This window comes from Sinohyriopsis cumingii, chromosome 13 (genome assembly GCF_028554795.1).
Source record: "Sinohyriopsis cumingii isolate HCF-2022 chromosome 13, ASM2855479v2, whole genome shotgun sequence".
Taxonomy (NCBI): domain Eukaryota; kingdom Metazoa; phylum Mollusca; class Bivalvia; order Unionida; family Unionidae; genus Sinohyriopsis; species Sinohyriopsis cumingii.
Window position 1 is genome coordinate 46,367,612 of NC_142973.1, and position 23,333 is coordinate 46,390,944.

General features: G+C 33.3%; 3 protein-coding genes across 3 annotated transcripts; all 3 read right to left on the reverse strand.

The window, feature by feature from the left end:
* Positions 1–6,938: 6,938 nt before the first annotated feature.
* LOC149785351 (uncharacterized) lies at positions 6,939–8,507 on the reverse strand. Its single transcript, XM_089979242.1, has one exon. The coding sequence runs from the start codon at positions 8,486–8,488 to the stop codon at positions 7,256–7,258; it is 1,233 nt and encodes a 410-aa protein (XP_089835368.1). The 5' UTR covers positions 8,489–8,507; the 3' UTR covers positions 6,939–7,255.
* Positions 8,508–8,548: 41 nt separating this feature from the next.
* On the reverse strand, positions 8,549–17,834 carry LOC149785352 (uncharacterized). Its single transcript, XM_089979241.1, has 7 exons — positions 17,760–17,834; positions 15,298–15,332; positions 14,659–14,752; positions 13,829–13,983; positions 12,892–13,062; positions 11,995–12,096; positions 8,549–11,323 (listed from the first exon to the last, which is right to left on the reverse strand). The coding sequence occupies exons 2-7, from the start codon at positions 15,301–15,303 to the stop codon at positions 8,921–8,923; spliced, it is 2,931 nt and encodes a 976-aa protein (XP_089835367.1). The 5' UTR covers positions 15,304–15,332; positions 17,760–17,834; the 3' UTR covers positions 8,549–8,920.
* A 317-nt stretch (positions 17,835–18,151) lies between these two features.
* LOC149785353 (uncharacterized) lies at positions 18,152–22,704 on the reverse strand. Its single transcript, XM_089931199.1, has 3 exons — positions 22,266–22,704; positions 21,870–21,959; positions 18,152–18,245 (listed from the first exon to the last, which is right to left on the reverse strand). Exons 1-3 carry the CDS (start codon positions 22,680–22,682, stop codon positions 18,231–18,233), a joined length of 522 nt encoding a protein of 173 aa, XP_089787325.1. The 5' UTR covers positions 22,683–22,704; the 3' UTR covers positions 18,152–18,230.
* Positions 22,705–23,333: the final 629 nt, after the last annotated feature.

Genomic DNA, 23,333 nt, shown 5'->3' on the forward strand with positions numbered 1-23,333 from the left:
AATAGGGGCCATCTATTTAGTAAGTACGCATGGAGGGGGAGGGTGTTTAACCAAAATGCATAAGCTTGCGTGTCGGGGGGGCCAGGGAGTCTACAGATAACGTACGTACGCCTAGGAAACGGTGTGTGTGTGTGCGCGTCGTGAAACCTCAATAATAATTTGTTTAATATGTAACCTGTCTTTGGTATGCCTGGGAGCGAACCCACGACCTCCCGCATCCGAGGCGGACGCTCTAACCACTACGCCACCGAAACGGTCTCGATGCATAAATGTGGTGGTAATGGTGTTCTGGGGAGAATCAGGTGCGTTATAATCCGCGGGTGATGACCTACGTGTTCAGTCACGACATTACCACTACGGAAGTAAAAGCAACCCGCATTTGTTTGGTTTTCATTTGGTTTTGGTTTATTTTAAACAAAAAGCTGATTTTATTTTTTTTTTATAGTTTTTATTAGGTTGCTTTTAAATTTTGATATAATGTTTTCATTTATGTGATTTGGATGTGATGTGATTTGGAATTTTAACATAGCTTTAACAATTTTTTAGTCATATCGCTACGATGTCTGCAATGTGGCAGTTTATAGTGATGTCTAGCACTGGGGCATCATGCCGCAGACATGTAGCATGATGTCCCACCCAGTCACATTATCCTGACACCGGGCCGACCAGTCCTAACACTAACCTCTTAATGCTGAGGCAGCTGTTAGTACCGTTTTTGTAAGTCTTTGGTATGACTCGGCCGGTGATCGAACCCACGACCTCCCGCATCCGAGGCGAACGCTCTAACCACTAGGCCACCGGAGCGGTTTCAATTTATGAAGACATGATGTATAATACTGATTGTTTGTTTTTTTTTTGTTCCTGTAAAAAAAATTTTTATATATGACCTACAACGCTCACTGTAATGTGAAATGAGCTTTTTGCACTGTATCGAGCGGACAGATTATAGTAATTTTACGATACTTGTGTCCCAAGATGAGCGTTGTCAAGAGTAATCCATCGATACATCGTTGATTAAAATCAGTTGAGTCATTTTGGATAAAATTTCATTCTTGTTAATTAGGGTTATGGTTTAGTGTTGTGGTTTTCTGGTAATAACGTACGGACGGACATGATGATTCGGACGGTTTTCACCGCAATCCGTGTCTCATGGAGCCCTATCGATATTTACTTTTTCATCAAAATCAATACAGATGTTTCGATTTGAAAATGGATATTTGTCATTTAGGGTTGCTTTTATGACCTTTTTAATGAAATATCTCTGTAATTACTTGGAAATTGGTCATGCGGTTTCCTTTCCTAGATCGACCTTGGCGAGATATTTTGTATATAGTGGTATATAGTGGTTCGTCTGTCTGCAGCACATAGCGCCCCCACATATGTAGGGGTTAGGTTCATGGTTAGGGTTGTAGCTATCGGACAGATCATCCGAATTTTATAACAGTTCTGTCAAAAGATGCGCCTTGACGAGATACATCTTTCAAGAGTTTGGTAATTTTGTCATTTTCCTTGTATTTTTGCTTTATGAAAATCTTCCATTTCTGCAACATAATCTATGTGTAATCTAATAATATGAGATTTCAGAATGCAAATAAAAGTGTGTTTAGAATGGAAGGAAGGTATGTGCAAGAGTTAGCACGTGTAGGTTGGCTTTAACGTGTCAGATATTTGTAGGAACCAATTACAGTTAAATTAAAAGTTATACTTTTTAAAACCCAGCTTTAACAATTTTTTAACTTCTAAAACGGGGTTTTCTGGTCGTGGTTATTCTTGAAATAGTTCCCTAACACTTAGTTTCTGATACGCCATATGTTTAGCCGTCAAAGGGACCGCCCCAGTGGCCTGGTTGTTATAGCTTCCTTCTAGGATGAGGTTGGTCGCCGGTTCGAACCCACGCCGAGCCATACCAAAGATTAATAAAAATGGTATACACAGTTGCCTCGCTAGTTGCTCAGCGTTAAGAGGTTAGTGGTAGGACTGGTCGGCCTGGTGTCAGGATAATGTGACTGGGTGGGACATCATGCTACATGTCTCCGGTATGATGCCCCAATGCTTAAACATTGTTAAAGCTACGTTAGAAATCCAGTTCACACACGCCAAAAAGGAGTATATTTATTGCGCAATGTTATACGATTCGCTCACTATAAATGAACGATGGGCCTTCATGTGGGAATTTTAGAAGTGACTGACCAAGATTGAAATTTCTGAATTTTTAACAAGGTGTAAATGTGCCTATGTCTAACATTATCGGTGGGCTTAAGTAGCCGGAAATTTTATTTGCAATAAATTTATAATTTATTAATCTTTGCACAATCACATTTATCTCTTTGCGATTTTTCGGGTATATACTGTGATGCCTGCATACAAGTTCGTTCTGTTATTTCCATCACAATGAATCGCAGGAGGCTGAATGTTGCGGGTACCAAGAACTTTATCATTACAAATTATGTTTTCGTTATGTTTTGTTTACCATTTAAAAACTTCATTACCGTGAATTTTCTAGTAAATTCTTTACCTGTTACTGAAATTTTCTATGTAGAAGTTTAGTTGTTGGCTTGAACTTCAAACCCATGTTTAGGAATGCATGTTCTGGTTATGTCTATCTCGGAGAGCTTATGTTCATATTCGCTTTCCCTACCTGTCCTATTAGGGTTTTGTTGGCATTTTCCCGGCCAACAAAAATCCCCATATTTATCACTATAGTTTTCCACCCAACGGCAATGTTGGTCTGAAAGGACATGCGATTTGGTGGCTGTTTTCACAACAGTATTTGTATCTTAGAGCCCTATAGCTTTGTTAATGACAATAAATCAAACGGTTTAGGAGTAAAATGCAGTTGTTTACTTTATGGTTAGGGTTACTGTTATCTGTGAATTAACACACACACACACACACACACGCACACACACACACACACACATATATATATATATATATATATATATATATATATATATATATATATATATATATATATATAGAGAGAGAGAGAGAGAGAGAGAGAGAGAGAGAGAGAGAGAGGGGGGGGGGTCGCCCGTAAGTGATGGAAGAAAATTATAACTTAAGTTTTATATAATAATTTTTTAAAAGTTTATTTCCAAATGCCATGCTCACGATGGTGGTCACCGCACATAAGTCTAAGGGACCTGGCCAAAATGATCCAAATCAGGCCCCTCGTTTGCTCTTGCAGTTACTGCTGATATGCATTGAATCGATATTTATTATCTTAGAACGTTTATTTAATTGAACCAATGTCAATAACTACTTAGGGGCCGTCCATTTAGCACGTACGCATGTAGGGAATTGGGGGTTAACCACCGACCCACGAGAACCTACCGGCAAGCTTTCTCGCATATCAACGTTGGCTTAGAATGAACAGGACACAGCACACAGTCTCTCAGAATATAGTTAGGAAGGAGAGAGAGAGAGAGAGAGAGAGAGAGAGAGAGAGAGAGAGTTGTTGTTGTTTTCATTGTTATAGGATTTAACGCCGTTTTTCAACACAATATAGGCTATACATGGCGGCCAGTATTAATGGTGGAGGAAAAAGCCGGGATATCACCGTAAAGAACCACCGACCCACGAGAACCTACCGGCAAGCTTTCTCGCATATCCAAGTTGGCTTAGAATGAACAGGACACAGCACACAGTCTCTCAGAATATACCGGTAGTTAGGAAGGAGAGAGAGAGAGAGAGAGAGAGAGAGAGAGAGAGAGAGAGAGAGTGCAAATGACAGCGATCGAGAGAGCGAGTAAGAGAGATAAAAAAACTGAAATGTTATTTTGGAAACTTTTTTTTATTTATTGACAGCCACAATAATAATACAAAAGTATTTTGAAGAAGAAAACACAATTTAATAACAACAGATACAGCAATATAAGATTTTATATGAAAATCTTGAAATAACATTATTTAAAAAGTTAAAATAAATGAAGATGTCTGATGCATTTCACTAAAACCCAATAAAATATATGACAACTGATGATATAAAACATAAACATCAGTTGGTCATTATCCTAAGGGGTAATAGCGCCAGTCAATTTCAGCAGTAGATATCACATCATAATGAAGAAAAATGTAACTTGTTAACTTAAGTTAACTTGCTGGAACTCTAGCATTAGCACTAGAGTGAAAAAAAAAAAAAAAAAAAAAAAAAAAATTTAAAAAAGTAGTACATTAAAGATCGGACAAGATTTATGACTCTGGTGACTGTTATGTGGATAAATATACATTTCTTTGTGACCGTTGACCTTCAAGACAATACTTGGAGACAATAAACTGCTTGTAATTTTTAAGTAGATATTTCTTCAAAATAAATATTATTAATCTTGTTCATAAAACTGTATTTGAAAAAATAATGTGTTGTAACTATTACATACATCCAAACCATATTAATAATAATATTCAAAAGTCAAAACTTAGACCATTATTCTACTCTTGAATATTAACATAAAAACTTGTTTAATATTGAAGGAACGAAGAATATTCGCAGTTTAGACCATGACTCTCAAAATAAGTGAAGATTTATTGTAAATAAAACAAAGATCTTGGTGTTGTTGGGGTTGTTGGAGGGTTTAACGCCATTTTTCAGCACAAGATAGGCTATACATGGCGGCCAGTATTAATGGTGGAGGAAGAACCCGGGGAAACCCCGGAAAGAACCACCGACCCACGAGAAGCTACTAGCAAGCTTTCTCACATGCCAACATAGGCCAAACCAGCAACTCGAGCCCACGCAGACAGAGGTGAGATGACAGTGATCCGTAACACTGATGGCACTTCAGACCACTTGGGGCCCCCAAACAAAGATCTGACAGTAATCCTAATATTAGTGTACAAAAAGAAAGTAAAATAAAATAAAACAGCAGGAGGAAAATATTTAAAACCTTATTTACATATAAGTTTGTATCAAAATCATAGAAAAGGTCATTTTATCATTATTGGTTTCATATTTAAAGAATGAGGAAATCATATACTTACTCATCATGATGTCAGTCAAATTTAAACTGCTCTTGTCAATTTCACAAGTTGACATAATATCATAATGAAGCAAAATTAAGACCTATGTATTAAATGTAACTTAATTTATTAAAAAAATTATTGGGTTAATGGAAGAATTGCTAACTATATACCATTATGAAAACATGAGAAGTAAAGCTAATACTGTGCCGTCTACCCGCAGTTTAAGGAGCTGAGCAGCGAAAACCACTAACATGTTATTAACATGTTGTTCTGTCCGGCAGGAGTTAACTTGCAGGCACTCTAGCATTAGCATTAGAGTACACAAAAGAAAAAACAAAAACAAAAAAAAAGTACATCAAAGATCGGACGATAGTTATGGCTCTCTGGTAAGTGTTATGTTGATAAATATACATTTCTTTTTGACCGTTGATCTTCAGGACAATACCTGGAGACAATAAACTGCTTGTAATTAGACCACTCGGGGGCCCCTGTATTAAATGTAATGTAATTTATAAAAAAGGTATGGGGTTAATGGAAGAATTGCTAACTATATAACATTATGAAAACATTAGAAATAAAGCTAATAATGTGTCGTGTCTTCTACCTTCAGTTTAAGGAGCTGAGCAGTGCAAACCACTAACATGTTATTAACATGTCATTCTATCCAGCAGGAGTTAACTTGCAAATGTAATATATGTATATAAAAGTATGAGGGCAATGAAAAAATGAATGAATTTACATCATTATGAAAGGACGGAAAAAAGGCAAATACTGTGCCATTTACCTGCAGTTTAAGAGCTGAGCAGTGAAAAAAACTAAAATGTTAGTAGCATCTGAATAAGAAAAGCTAGCAAAATTTATGAAATAAAGAACTAAAACGATCTCCAGCTCTCTATTCATTTTTCTGTTGACTGATACACACAACATTTGTGCCAGTTAACATTTTTGAAATTAACCACAAAATATAAGTGTATAATTTTTAATACAGTAGTAAAATGAACAATAATTCTTTAAAGTATGACTGGAGAAACATAAGGATTGTAAAATAATTTTATCAGAGTTTGTCAGTTACAATCCAAATGTTTAAAGTGTAACAGACCAAAAGAAATTAGTGATAGTGGTCGGGTAATGATGAAGTGAATCGCTGATGTTGATTGATAAATGTAGAATTTTTTGTTTAATGGAGCAAATAAAAATGTCTAAGTGGGTGTTAAAATATGGATACATTTGTCAAGTACATTTGATTAAAGATATATCAGCAATAGTGAATAGTACTAAAGCTTGTATTTATAGTATTATGGATGAGTATAATAAAAAATGATTATAAACAAAATAAAAATAGATGAAAAAAAGCAGGCATGAAGGACAAATCTTCAAAAGAACAAATGTGAAAACCCTAAGAAGCTGAAACAGTGGGCAAAGACTGGAGATATTAAAAAGATCTAGGCTTTGGAAATTGTGATCAGGTAAAGGATGTTGAAAAGTTGGAATGGCGGCATAGGAAAAAAATGAAGCCATATTTTGTGAGGCTAGAACATGTAAATGAAGTTTGTTTAATGCAAATTAACTTCAGGCTCACATGGGAAGCATATCTTTGGATACTGATTGAAAAATGGGAAACTTTACATATCTCAGGATATAGAGAAGAAAGCACAAGACAAACTACATATGAGCCAATGGAAACTTAAACATTTCTTATGGCAGAGTACCAATGATGGTTAGTATGTCAGTGAACTATTGAAAGAATAAAGGCATGCTGCTACTGGAAAAGATGGCAACGATTTTTAATAAAGCAAAAAGTTGTGATTCTTGTTTTCATGTACAATAAACCCTTATATTTAATAATCTGAAAAAAACTGAGCTTGGAAAATCTGGAATGTGTTTACTATAATACTGCTTAATAACGTACAGTAGAAACCGTAATAAGTTTATTTCAATGTAGTTACGAAAATAAGTCTTTTAAAAACTTTTAGAAATATAAACAAAAGTACCTATTTGGAATCTTCGGATGCTTTTTCAACCTTCAACTTAATCTGACATCTTATCATGTGTAACAATAATATCAAATGTCATTTTTTTAATAGAAAAAAGTATCTTTACATTACTTTATGAAATTTGTCTCTGTTTATGATCATTTTATATATTGTAAATATGTTTCACATCTAAATTTTGGAGTAAAAATTACTCCCTCAACTGCAATAATATACCCAGAAATTGTATCAAACAAAACAATGTAAAATGCAGCAAAGAAATTTAAGAATATGAAAGTGTTCCAATGATCTATAACATACATCTAAACTCCAGCTAAAGCAACTGTCATTTGTTTTTGATACCTTTCACTTTTTCTTACATTCCATTCATGTATGAAAAATTGTAAGTAGAAGCAAAAATGTTCTTGGGTCATTTGACGAGCTGACGATTTAATACACTGAATGAAACTGTTAAATTGTTCACATATTGAAGAATTTATAGAGTCAAATCCAATCAGTCTTGATGATCGATATGCACAGGAACATTTGTGAGCAAATCCATGGAAAATGTCATGGAAGAATCTAACATCTCTAAAAAAGCCACTTTCTCGGTTTAAACAATACTCATGGAGATTACATGCAAAGTCATAAAATATATTCTTTGGTGGAGTTTCCAAGTGGGAATAAATTGATGCTGATGGGTCTTTACGTCCTTCGGCATTTGTCATATGAAATCCATAACAATGTCCATGATTAGGACAGAACCAAAGAAATAAAGATGAAGTACCAGGTGCGGAAATATGAGTTTTAGAGAAATATTTTTCACAGCGATCATGATCTAAAGGTGGATCATCATAAGCCAATGTTGTTTTTCTTTCACAGTCAATAGAAAATTTTCTGACTGAACGCAATTTCTTTCCCGACTCAGAAAAATAGTATGCTCTCCCGAACTTTGGAGGATTATAAGTACCAAACTGTGGCAATGTAGGTTCAGCTGGAGTTACATTTATTTCACTAACTTGTGTTATTAAATAACGAATGAAGTCAACTACATCTTGGCGTATACAATCTTCACCATTCTCATTAATGTTGCCAAGCATTGATGTTGCAATCAAATCTCTTATTTCAGGTGAATATTCACGCATTTCCTGCATTTTTCTATTGAAGAAAAGATCTCCACCATTATTAACCTTTTCTCCTGTCATATGATCCAAAAGTTCTACAATGCAATCCAAATACGCATGAGGGATCAAGCTAATGATAGGAGCTGTTGTAGACAACATTTTAACAACATTAGCAAATGCAATATTTTCATCTGGTAAAATATTTTCATCCTCTGACATGTGTGCAAGAAATCGTCTGAAAACCGGCTTAACTGAATCACATAACAAAGACAAAAGTAAATTATTTCTGTTAAATTGTTCTTCATGTGGCAGAATCTCCTGCTGTGGTATTTCTTTTAAAATTACACTGCTTATGTAATGCAAATGTTCTCTGGCTTGTTTTAAGCTATCTTTATCAATGCCTGTCCTGTCAGGAAGGAAACATCTTGTCATTCTTCTGTGAGTGTTGGTAAGATGGTATCAGGGTCATCTGGCTTGCTTATTTCCTCAAAGTTAGCATTGCGAAACCCAACTCCAACTTTCGTTCCATCACATGCAAGCTGATTTGGGGCAAACCCACAAACTGGACAGGGTTTTCTGAAATCTATCTTCATATTTGAAGCCCAGCTGAACCACCATTTCCTAAATACTACATGATCCATGAATGTGCGGAAATCTGGATTTGATTCACGGTAATCTTTAGTTCTAAGGTCACAAAATGATGAAAACGTCAATTTAGAACACAAAACCTGGTTTACAAATGCCCAACCAACCTCATCACCTGCAGCAGTGTCCCTTGTAGCAACATGAATGCACAGAGATTGCCCTTCATCCCATTTTATTTTACATGGTGCTTCAGTTTTAACACATATTCGTGTTAAAACTCTACAATGCACTGGTGCAATTTTTTGTGTAAATGGTCAATGTACGATCAAAAACAGTTTTACCATTTAAATGATCTAAATCAGTCCACCCAGCATCGCACTGACATGAAAACTCTGGTATCTCATTCACAAGGTCAGGTCCTTTTACACAACCATTTTCGATATTGCTAAAGTCTGAAGTGATCCAAATGTATCTTTCCCTTATGTTCTTGGCCAATTTTGAATCTTGCTGTTTTCGTGCTGAATGTGTACTTACACAAGGAAAGGACCAAAGTCCATCATTGACATTAAAGTTTGAGTCATTTCCTGTTGAAAACTGGTCTTCAATATTCATTTCAACATCCATACTTTCAGTAAAGGCTTCAGTTTGCAAATCATCTGCAGTATCATTAAATAAACAATTGGAAAACACCATCCAGTAATGAGGCACATTTTTTAGTTCCAGCAAATGGCAACATAGGTTTCCTCCTTTAGTGAGCAAATCTACATTTCTTCTGAATCCCTTTCTACTTCTGCAGAAACCATTTGTACATGAAAGTATAAAACGCTGAACACGGTCACTGAACGTTAAATGTACAAATGAAATTTCATCATCATGCAAGACTGAAAATTTCTTTGTATTTGGTCGGCAAGATGACAACTCAACTACCTTCATATCTTTGAATGATAGACTTCTCTGTATCACTGCTTGTATGTTTGTAATTGCTGCATTTTCATCACTTTCAATATTTGGAAAAATATCTTCTTTTAATACTCGACAATGCATGCACTTTATACCATTTATATCCAAGGCATCATACTGTTCTTCTATATCACTGAAACATTCTAAAAGTGTGCGATAAATTTTACATGTACAAGTGTAGAACATTCCATTTTCAAACTGCTCCCTTGTCGTCACGACATACTCAGACTTCTTGAATTCTCCCGTTTCATCATCATAGTCATTCATGACAGCAATTAATTTGTGCTCATCAAAAACCTGTATAACTAAATCTCCATATTCAAGTAGCTGTTTCTTGAAATTATCATAGATACTTATATCTTTCATTACATTTTCATTCTTTAGGTCAACAGCTTTCAATACCATTTCTGCTGTCACAATCTTTCCACGTGGTGTGAACATTTTCCTACGTACTGGCGCAGGTTCAGCATCATACACAATATTTTCACTGGCACTATTATTGTGATCATTTTCCTGGCAAAGGTCTCTGTAGACTTTGAATAATTCACCAAATTGTTTGTTCTTGTAAAGATAAAGCGCCTTGTTCCTTAATGATTTGGCACTATAACAGATAGAAAAGCGATACAGAAATTTTATTATGTCAATTCCATGGTCATTTGATAATAAATTTAGCATAATACTTTGTTCATATAGAGACTCAACAGAAGCAAAACTTTTTAGAAAGTCTACTGAAGATTTCTCATAACAATCCAAAATTCCGATCTCTGGATAATGACATATGATATCACGAATAGCAGGAGTCTTCAGCATTTCATTGTCACAGGACATGTAATAGGCATCCGATACATCTTTGCCGATTTTAACAGTGAATCCTTTGCGAGTGGTAAGAACAAAACAGGCACATAATTCCAAGTTGGTGAAATTTTCAGCATGCTCTGCAAGTTGTAGTTTTCTTTCCTTCAAATTACTTAAATTATATTTATATACTTTATCTGGTCTGCTATGACTTTTATGTGAACCTTTCATTTTCCTCTGTGTTATCTTTTTTTTATCTTCATCAGTGGCAATGTTGCACAAGAAAAGTGATTCTTTTGAGATAGTCAATTTCTCACATATTAGATGTGAAAAATTCTCCACCATAAAATTTTGATAACATCCTGATTCAATATATCGCATATAATAAAATGGTGCTTCACTGCTGTCATTTATAATTTTAAGTAAAGTAAATACGAATACTCCCTCAGTACAATTAGGAAAAGTGGCTATATTTATAGCAGCATCCTCAAATTGTTGAAGCTGCTTATTCTTCGAATCCATGAAATGGCACTCTATCAACTGACTGATGATGTCATGCTCTATGTAAATGGCTTTATGGCACTTTTCCAAATTGGTTGTAAACACATTTTTAGCAATGCTAACTTCTGATAAAACTGACTTTCTTTTCCTGGATAAAGTTTCATTGTTAATATCTGTAGGATGTAATGCGGCTTCCTGCTGTAAAGAATTTGACACAGGAGTTTTAACTTCTATACTGTCATCTGTTGTCCACTTTTCTCCTAGAAGCTGCCTCTTGCAAATATATTCTGCAGTTTGCTTTTCAAATTCACGAGCATTGGAACTGTTTAGCATAGATAAGTACTGGCTGTGATCTTCAATAGTGTATGGGTATTTTGGTGGCATTCTGAAATCTTCATCCAGTAAAAGGAGATGCAGTTTGCTTCGCTGTTGACAGAAAAATAAAGTTAACTGTAAATAAAACATCTTGAATATCACTATAAATACTAGTTTATAAAGATCTTTGTTATCATCAAAATGTTATCAAATGAGCTTAATTATTAGGAAACTATGCAGATTGTTATGTATGAGAGACATTACACACAGACTGAAAGTTAAATGAGAAAAGAGGGTGAGCTGATTACCTAAAAAAATAAAAAATAATCAAGGTACGCATTAGTAGTAATGTATTACATTATAATTAAACTATTCCTTGAGTGGAATATTGTCTTAATCAGTTCCAATATAACTGCTCATTCTGCATATAGCAATATTTTATATATGTAAGAGGAAAAAAAATATAGGAACTGAACAAATTAGTTTAGGTAAATAATTCCTTTCAAATCAACAAATGAAATAAAACTTATCATGAAATATCCACTGAAAAATAATTAAAGTTGGAATATTAAGAAACTGTCACAAAATTTCATGTTACAAAATAATAAACGTAAAACTAGATCACAGAAAATTAAGAAATCCTAAGTTTAACTATACCATACAATATGGATAACTGATATGATAATGAAAGCTATGTGATAAATAGAACTATCAGTGAACCAAAAACATGCATTTTTTAATTTCAAGGCGCATTTCTAATGACAATCATTGTAATATCTCACCAATGGCACTGGACATAAATGCAGATCACTAGTTATTTTTGATAACTGTCCAAGAGGTAAAGCTTGTTGCCATTCTTCAATGGAATGAAAAGAAAACTGTTCCTGCGAATGTGATAAAATATTTTTTTTAAATGTTTAAAATAAGTAATTTTTTTCATTACAACAAAACCTTAAATATCATGTATATTCCAGAGAACAGTACATAAAGAAGCTGAAAACAAAATATATTCTGAACATTCAAATGTTGTCCAAGAATTAACTCATATGATAATCAAGATGGCCTTAAAAACATGACAGTGAATAAAGAACTGGGCTCTCATTCACCAACAGTCAGATTTTCACAACTTAAAGATGAAGAAATTCATAGCAAGTAACCAAAAACATGGTTAGGTCATCAGAAATAATTGTCTTTTATATATGACTAATGCTGTAGCTGGTTTTGAAAGAAAGTTCCTCTTCCAGTTTCACCTGCCACTGCTGAAATACATTTCTTCATTAATGTTACTATGAAGAAGATTATTTTAATATGTTACACAGTATATGGAATATTTAAGCCAAATAAGTACAATTGTAATAATGAAGCAGTTAATATTGTCATTACAAAGTTACTATAATTATGATTAAGGTCTTTATAAGGACCAAACTAGTGTTACTGGCCACAGCAGATTTTTCTAGGCCAAATAATTTTCATAGCCCAACTTATTTAATTTTGTCTGTGATGTAACCAATTTGTGATGACTGTAGCATGTGATTGACATTTTCAAAAGTTTCAGTGCACTATTATTATGTTTTAAGGACTACATTATTCATGAATGAATGAAAAAAGAAATATATGACAATAACTGAGTCACACTCTACAATGTAGACAAAAAATGCAAAAACTGTAAGATTACATACCAAATAAATGTGTTTTAATACATGTGTTTCCAACTCATTTCCATCGTAACTGGTAAAAGCACAGTCTTTCCATTGACATAACATGCCAGGATGAATATGACCTATTACATGCTGTCCTAAAAGCTGCTCTGTTTGGAATGTTTCTGTGCAAGATTCCCAGGAACATTCGATCTAGAGAGAGATTAGTAGAATAGGGCATGATATGGGGAACTAAAATACTGTAACTATGAGAACTAATTCACGTGTTAAACAAAACTGAACCTGTTTGAAAGTATTTTCCTACCTTTTAAAAGTATAAAAAAAGAGAAAAAGATGACCAGGAAAACAAATAAGTTTAAAATGCTAATCTTGTATATTAAGGAAACACTGGCAGTTAACCAATTCAGCCCTGATCCTGTCTGTAGGCGTGATGAGGCTGTACCCTACTTCAAAGCCCTGAAGCAGAAATTGATGTTTCTAATACAACTAGTCATTATTCTCATGGATAATTTGTTTAAAACAGCTGTATTACGATGTATTCAAAAATAGTTAAATTTGGTTTATTATGATCACTCACACTGCATAGAAACTTTCACAGTTCTGACTGTACACACTACTGCTAGTTATATTTGCTGATCAGGAATTTCCTAGAACTTACTTCTCATTGATACATATTCTGTTTTAGTGATATACATATCAATTCCTCGTATGATAATTTTTAATATATATATTGTGAACAGAAGGGAGAAAAAAATAAAATGTGTGTACCCAAAAGGTATGTTGTTGTTGTTGTTATGGGGTTTAACACCATTTTTTAGCACACGATAGGCTATACATGGCAGCCCGTATTAATTGGTTGAGGAAGAACCAGGGAAAACCCCAGGAAAAACAACCAACCCATAAGAAGCTCTGGCAAGCTTTCTCACAAAGGTATAGATGACAATATAGAAATAATTACCACTGGAGGTCCAGGATTTTCTTCAACATCACCAGAAAGGATCAGTTTCATTTTTGCAAAGTTCTTCCAACAAAATGCAGCAATTTTCTTTACAAATGACAAACAGTTTGACAGCACTGTTTGATCTCTTTTGTCTCTTTGTTCACATTTCATGCCTATATATTGATAAAGATGATAAATTTAATAATAAATGAACGAAACATCCATCAACAATATGTAACAACTGTATTCAAGGTGATGTTAAATGTGGCATGGCATCACTTTGTTGACAGGAATTTTGCATGAGTATGCAAGGTATGTGCTTATACAATGGCGAGAAACAGCATAAGAAAGATCTGATAATTTGCTTAATGATATTACTAAAGGCATCAGCGTCTTGAGCCAGAGTAAATATTATATCGTAATACCCTGGTTTTCTTTCTGATAAAAAATGACTATCATGGATGATATATGGCATTAAATCCACAAAGCTGAGTATCGTGTCTGAAAGGAAATTATTCATGCCTTATTGACAAATAAATGTTGAATCATTTATTGTGAAAGACACAAAATAATGTTCAAATTAAATAAAGGGAAAACGATTAAGTCACATTAAAATTCCACTTTACACATTCTATACCTCAGTCTTAATAAAACGGCACATTAGGATGGCACTATATATATATATATATATATATATATATATATATATATATATATATATATATATATATATATATATATATATATATATATATATATATATATATATAGACACACACAGAAAGTGAGAGAGATGAAAATAGTAAACAGACCAGATACATAACTGTAATACTGAAATGTATATTTACCAAATAACTGCATTTCAGGAACATCCAATGCAATAAAATCACTATCAGTTATGGAACTTATGTGACTGGATGCTTTACAAGTATATATCTCATCCTGTAAAAGGGTAAATTCATTATAAAGCCAATGATTGAGGGTTGTTGAGCATTTTATAAATAGGACACTAGAAGTATTAAATAACTATACATACACAGATATCAACAAAGATGAAAATTGTACCCTGATTCTGTTGGAAGATAAATTTTAATTTATGCATGAATTGTTATCATCAAAAAGAAAATTGATATCTTTTCAAGATATTATTATAGGAACATTAAAATATAACATGGACTGTATTAAGGTTTCAGAAATAATTTTATTTAACTCAACTTTATGTGTCATGTTGAAGTAACTATGTGTGTGTGTGTGTGCGCGCAAATACCCAATCATGAATCATATGCATTAATTAAAAAATGTACACCATGAATTAGTTATGTAAGTATTTCTGGAACAAACTAAACAAACGAAGTAGTATAAGTTGTCCTCATTCAAAACAAGTGATGGCTGCCTTAACACAAGAAGCCAAAATATAATTTTGGTAAACATAATTAAAATTATTAAGTTCTGAATTGTATTTAAGCAGAAACTAATATATATCATACCTTCATATGGTTTGGTTTGAATGAAGCATCCTTATCTGGAAAGGAATAAATGTTTTAGATTCGATTAAAGAAAAGGCTTACAAAGAGGAAACAAAAAGCTAATTAATAATTAAGGAATGTGGGGGTGTCCTGGTTGTCTAGGGGTGGGGTTCTTCTTATAGACTTTAACGAGTTATGAGAAGTTCCCCTGGTCCTTATTCAGAAGGTTAATTCTGGACACTATATTATTTATTGACTAAATATATTTATGGCTACAAGCCCCCAGTCAGCAATGCCGACAGTTAAATTAAAAGAAATACAAAGATGAAATTTAAACAATAACAATTTAATAAATGAAATTTAAAAGAATTTAAAGTAATCAATGTCTCTCTTTCACCCAATGATCCCTTTGATCATCATTTAAGTTCACAGTGTGAGGAGATTTTTCCCTTCTTGAGTGCTACTCATCTAAATCTCTTCGTTCCCTTGTCTTTCTCTCCTTTCGTGATCTCCACTTCCGCTTCCTCTTCTATAATCCTTGTTCCTTGCCGTTATCTTGACTTCCGGTTCCTCTTCTAGTATCCGGAACCCTTGACGGTATCCCTTGAGGTCACCCGAAATTCACTCGGTATCTCTCACCGTCACCCGAAATTCTCTGAACTTCTCCCGTCCCCCGAAAGCTTCCTGTTGAAAGGTATAATGCATTAGCATAGGGTTATAAAAATCTTCCCTCACACTACGTCACTGAACTGAACCATCAGTTTAAGGCGGGACATTTGGGTCGTGCATGCGCACACATCGAAATTCCCATACACTTCCGCCGCTTACAAAAATGGCGCCATAACACAATCACACAAAGGATTCAAATATCTACATACTGAGCCCTATCAGTATATACATACAAAATATTTCAAATATGATTGTACTAAAATATTACTACGATTAGTAATATGACTATCTATATATTTATATATATTTCCTACACAAGCGTACCAAATCCACAATATTCACATTCAAAGGGTGATAAACGGCAATCCGTTACTCAATGGCAAAAAAAACAAATTTCTTGTCTACCAAAATATAACTACGCAAAGAATTACAATATTAATTCTTATAGCGGCTAGCGAGCAATACAATTCTTCACAAATACAAATCGTCCTTTCAAAAGGGCGTAAACGTAATAATCCACGAAATAATATGCACACATATTACTAGCGAAAGAAGAGAACATTCTCGCCTCACCAATAAGGTGTACATAGTAACATTATGAATAATGATGCAACGAATCAACATCGTAATCAATCGTAAACAAAAGTACTAGCATAAGTCATGAAAAAAATGCAAAATATTAAGGTCATAATTAACTATTCATACTTCAATACAAGTAAAATGTATACATACGACAAATTCTCTTCAATTAACAGCAGTCGTATCAAGCAGAATCAACGTAACATCAAACTTACCTGATCGAAGCTATTTCATGAATTTCCTAAATTCCGCCAATTTTTACGAATGGCTAACGGAGTGTGTGTCACTGCGACTCTTAAACACCAACTGACGAATTTCAGGCTTGTACAAGTCTTATGCCAGTTTCTCGAATCAAGTCCCACCTACAACGCATCCCGATTGGATGGCGACGGACTCTGGTCATTTGATCGAACTGTCAATCATAAAAATGTCAGTCTGTGTGTCCCCATGTACTGTCCAGCCTACCATTGTCGGCTTCCGGCTCTTTGAAGTTGTCTACGTCATGTGTTCCCATGTACAAAGATTCCCGCCGGATTTCCACTCAAGAGCTCAAACAAAGACTGGGTTACATAAGAGGATCAGCCAACTTAGGTACTTGGAAAACAAAGCTTACCTGGCTCCACTTACAGACTTATAAATACATGTATAATACAAGGGGTTGGGGTAAAACATCACAAGGAATAAAACAATATTTGTGTATCTATGCTGGAAAATGAAAAACAATCAACTTCATATCACAGAATTTACAGGTCAAAAGCACCAAATATATAACACAATATAATTGTAATGCATCTATTTCACCAAGAATAAGCAAATTAACTGGGTTAATTTTTTGAAAATTTAATAATAATTTGGCAATAACTACTTCAAGAAACATACACATGATCTCCATTTTCTTTCTATGAGGAACATGTCTGCTCAAGTAATGGTTCAAAAGAAAGTCTTCCTTAGTGCATTTCACACGGCACTCAGGACAGCAGAATACCTAAAAAAATAACAATATTTCAACAGTAATAGTGTTTTAGGAAAATAGAAAAGCACTTAAATGTTAACAATGCTGCACTTTTTAATAGCTTAGTATTCATTATTATTAAAGAACAGTGATTCAAAAATATATATAAAAAATCTCAAGATCAGATTTCTTCTTTACTGGTCAAATGTGAAAACAGTAGCCACAAAACAGTATTTAGAATGATAAAATAAGAAAAAACAATTGTATAGTATTTTCTACTTACCTTTGCAGGGATGATTTTCTGGATGAATCTTTTCACTTTTGGTTTCTGGTGTGTACAGGCAGCATGAATATGTCGATCCTTAAAAAGTTAAACTTTATATGATGGCACAAAATCAAGCAAATTTGATAACAACAAATGTTGTCATTAACACAGTCATATGCAAAGGTGCCTATATCATCATTTGCTCTGAAATTTATAAATAAATACCTTGTTAATTATATTATCATATATTTTTAAAAAAAGGAAATTTCCAAAGTCATTACTTTCACTGTAGTTTCTATAACAAACTATAATACCGCAAACAGCACCGGTCTTTTATTCATTAACTTTTTTTTAAACTTTCTGACTGAAACATTTATACTTTGATAATTAACATTTATACCTTAATACTAAACAATTATCTTGTATATGTTATGAATAGCTGTTGGTGGCAATATTACAGCAACATCCTCACTGACATGCACTATTATCTCATGCTGCTCTAATCTGCATAAAAAGTATATATCATCAAAAACATTTCAATGGTTATTTTCCTGAGAAAAAAAATTAATTGAAACAAACTTATCAAAGTATCAGCAATAACTCTTGACACATAAAAAAAGGACACCTGATACAGTTAAATAAAAGACCTGGCAAATGCGTCACTCGAATTATAAATGTAAAAATATGTACGTGTCTTTCAAGAGAATTTTTTTAAAGAAAAATAAGAATATGCGAACAATATTATAATGATGGCTACACACATTGGCTGTAAGGGGTGGAATCTGATGAAGAATATTCACTCTAATATAAAATATTATTGTGAAATAAAGATGCATAAAAATGTAATTTCAATTGATATTACCATTTAGCAAATATGCAGTTTATATAAAAAGTTAAGATAGATTCATATTGCTGGCAATGTCAGTTTTCCACAAAAAGAAATGAATAGGCCATTCTTAATCTATGATGGTATATATGTTCAGTACACAAGCACTACCAGTTAACAATTCTCAGATGATTTATTAATCATAATGTAGCAACGCAGCTGTACAGATATCAGTAAATTACTATCATCAAACAATAGCATAACTGATGATTATTTTCCTGCTCAAGTAAAAACATATCACTTGGAAAAAGGGAAAAGAAAGACAAGAAAAATAACAATATTAAATACTAACAACTATAACAAAGTATGTAAACTGAAGCTGCTTTTACACAGGTTCCAATCGAAACACCCATAATGTATGTATTAATGAACACATGCACACTGAATAAACTTGAATCAAATATATAATCAGTGTGAAAATTTTGCTCTTGTATAAGTGAACAGATTCAGTATTATCATCTATAAATAGACATGCAGAATAGGTTAACATATTTTTTAACTAAGCTGCAGGATTGATCATAATCTCTATAATTGGAAAATATAGCAGGCATGGCCTTACATAATTGATTAAATGTACAGTACCAATCCTCTATTTCTTAGAATGCCAAATATTGTAATTTTTATGTTTCATATAAATGTATGGCAAAATATAAAACAATTATTAAAGCAGTAAACAACATTGTTTGAATATTTAATGTACAAATGAAGTAAAAACAAATGCATTTAGGTTATAAATTATAACAATAATTGAAAAGTTAACTAATCACAAATTTTGAAACACACTGGCTGTCATAAATACCCACAGGAACCCCAATACGATTTTAATACCTTTTAAAGAAATTGAAAATTCTCATTGCATGAGTGTTGTATATATTCTTTTTAGTGGTTTTATACTTCTCCAGGCCAGGGGAATTTTTTTAAAAATTAAAACAAATATTGTTAGTAGTAACAATATAACAAATTTCATTTCTGAAGTATGTGCATTATTAAAATGAATTGAAAGAAAAAAGAAACCAGTCTGGTCCATAATGAACACATTTTGTTATGACTGAATAATAACTAGTAATTTTATAAAAAATAACAATATAGAAGGTACTGAACATACTGAGCTTTTGTACTGTAAATAAAGATATGCCACACTGCATGATTTCATTATGTGCTGATGAAAGGATAATTTAATGGTAAATTAACATGCACATTGTGACAAAGATAATTGTACTGTAAATTAACATCCACATTCAGAGATCGCATTAACTTTATAAGGTGGCATGATTTATGTCATCATTTGTATAGTAACTGATAAAGAGCAACTGGAGTCATCTGAGAAAGATTTTAATTAGTTTTATTGGATTTTTAATGAAGCTTTAACAATTTATCAGTTACATAACTATAAGGTTTCCTTGTCACAGTCTATAGCCAGGGTGTAAAACTGGTTTTGGCCAAAGACCAGATTGCATTTTCGAAGACCAATCGAGGGCTGAAAACAAATTTCTTTAATATTATTACTGTTCACACGCCAGATTAGGCCCACTGGCAAGGGCTTGTGCATCTATGGTATATAGTGATGTCAAAACCATGCCAAAGACATATTGTGTCACACATTATCATGACAGTGGGCTAATATGCATTTACTGAAATGTGATTGCAATACAAATGAGATGCAACGTCAGAGGTAAATTTCTGGTCTTATAACTCAGCTAGAATAATGATGGTACTTATTGAATCATAGGATTTTAAGAATAAAACTTGTTATGTAAATAAGAAATCTGTATTTAAATGTGAAATATTTCTGCTTTTCCAACATGATTAATGATATAATATAACCTGACAATTGGCTTACAATTTATCCACCTTTAATCATTTTAGTTGTAAATGTAAAAAATGAACAGAAATGAAATATCAAAAAGGGAATCAACATAATAAAAACATGAGAAAAACAAACCTTTTCTGAGAACAAACTCTAGTTCTATGAGACTGAAAAGAGTTTCATTTTTATTGAAATTAAAATGAATATAAAGCAGAGATAAAAGTGATGCATGTCAGGATGAGAAAATTGATATCTTTTTCTTGTGAATGATATATCTGCCTGAGCTGTGAAACCTAACTTATGAAACAAGCGAGCTATGTACATTTTGGAAAATAGACTAACAATAATCATGAAATTTATTTATAAAATCTTTCAGATTTAATAAGAAATAAAAATGTCTCTTCTTACACCCACTTTTTTGATGTTCAAAAAGGCAATGGTGTGATGGTGATGGAACTGATGTTTAATGCCATTTTAACACACTGTGAGATGGTTAAGGCTGAAAGTCACATAACTGGAACCAACTATGAGAAACTGACATTCATTTTTTGGAGTGTGAGTGGACTTGACAGCATCGGATTCATATGAACAATTCCTCAAACTATTTTTAAAATTTAACAAGACTTTCAAACTCTGAGACAAGACAAAAGCTACATTATGTCTATTTCAACCCTCGAACCATACCTGGACATTCCAAGCTTTCTGTGTGTGAGTTTATATAACCAACATCACTGTATATGTGAAAAATCAGAATTCTTATAACAATTCCAGCCTGTACATGTGGTATAACTGATTCAACCTTTCACCCCCAACACAAAGCAGGTCGACTGAAACAATTCCGCTAAAATATTAGTGCAAAACTATTAGGCATTAGATAGTTATGGCAAAGAAAGTTACTGCACAGATAAAGCTAGAGTATAAGAGTTTTGATCTATGAACAATAGATGTGTCAATGACTTTCACAATTTATGGGTGGGTGTATGACACATGATCATATGATTCACGTTTCATATGAATAATTCTATGAAATCTTTGTGAAAACCCAGATATCGTTAAAAAGTTGCAGTCTGGATAAGCCTGACGTAGGCCTAACCTAACCTTTGACTCAAAACCATGAAGTGGAACATGTAGTTGAAACTGGTATTTGACACCACTAGGACAATATAAATAAATTATACAACATATAATTCAAGACAGGAGTTATTCAAAAGACGTTGTGGCTGGGTCAAGACGATTAATTGACCCAGATTTTATTGAAAAAATATCAAGCTTTACAGATTTATGGCCATAATGTGAAAATGTGACGAACTGACTCATGAAAATAGGGATAACAATGTGGGGGGGTGGGGCAGGGGAGACTTTAGTATAATTTCTTACTTTAGATGATACATTTTTCAATTTATCTTTATCTCTATCTAATACAATATGCTCATACCTTTTTAACTCGTGTTGAAACAGGTACTCTGTATCGTTTATACCTCCTGAATTTGGGAATAAATGGCTTTTTGCTAAAATTGCAGCTCTCCTTAAATGAAATAATTATAAAACATTAACAATATATGTAAACAAAAAATTCTGTACTTTGGTCAGTCCAATTACTCTTAAGTATATAATAAGCACATTAATAATTTTACCTGTCATTTTAAAAAGGACAAACATGAAGTTGACATTTTCTAAAAACAAATAGGGGCAGAACATTATGATTTAACATGGACATATTGCTGTAATACCAAAATCATTTACCAAATATAGACTGATGTGAATATGTGATCTTATTCATGTTAAAAGCAAGTTTAGATTTTATGTAAAAACTATAATTTATGTTAGTCACCTTATCCTTGTAATCCATCGACTTAAGTTTATCTCTGGGTGGAAACTGCTTCACTACATCCGCATAAGACATACGGGTATCGACAAGGTCCAAGGATAACAATTTTTCAGCGCTGTTTACCTGCTCTATGTCCAAACTAACAACAAATGACTCCAATACTGTTTTCAATACATATGCACCATTTATATTTACATGGAGTCCATCACGTGCCAAATGCATACTTCGATCAAACAATGGGTTATAGTCAATAAAATGGCACTTATCACATTCTCGGCTTAAGCTCATAATGACATCATTTAGTGCAGCACATCCTCTTTGTAAGTCTGGTAAAACAGTAGAGTTCCAATGAAAAGATTTAAGGTTACTGGTGGTTCGAGGCAGAATTCCACAAACAGTGACCAGCATCGTGGGATTCATTTCCAGCAGCTGACGAATAAAGTCTCTGTAACAAATGAAAGCAAGAAGTGCACAAAAAGAATTAACTAAATGCAAACAAAACATGACTAATAAAACTGTGAAAATTTCAGAAATTCACCACCATAGTAACTGCTGCCATTTGGGAAATATAAAGAAAATGATACAAAAATTTAAAAACATCTGCTACCAGGGTTATTTTGTTCAACTCTCAAGCTCTAAGCAAAAATAAATATCCCATTTTGACATCATATGGCAAGATTTCGGAACAATCAACACACTTCATTTTTGTTGTAGCAATGTAAAAATTGTATTGTCATAAAGTGCAATATGTATTACCTAATTAATGTTACCCTCCTCCTGATGTTAAGCCTGTTTATTTGTGGCATTTGGTGGATTATTAGTTAATAAATGTAGATTGTTGGAAGCTGAGAATACCAAAATCAGTTAAAATTGTGACAAGAATCTTGAATTAAATGAAGCTACTGAAACACTTTCTTCAATACTTTTATGTTTTTATTCATTTTGTTAAAGAAACATACTTCAACTTAATCTGATTATGGCATTCCCGGCATAAATCACATTTCAGGCAAATGAAATGTAGGCCAACATAACTTGAAATCAGGTCCACATGATTGTGTGAGAATTTTAATT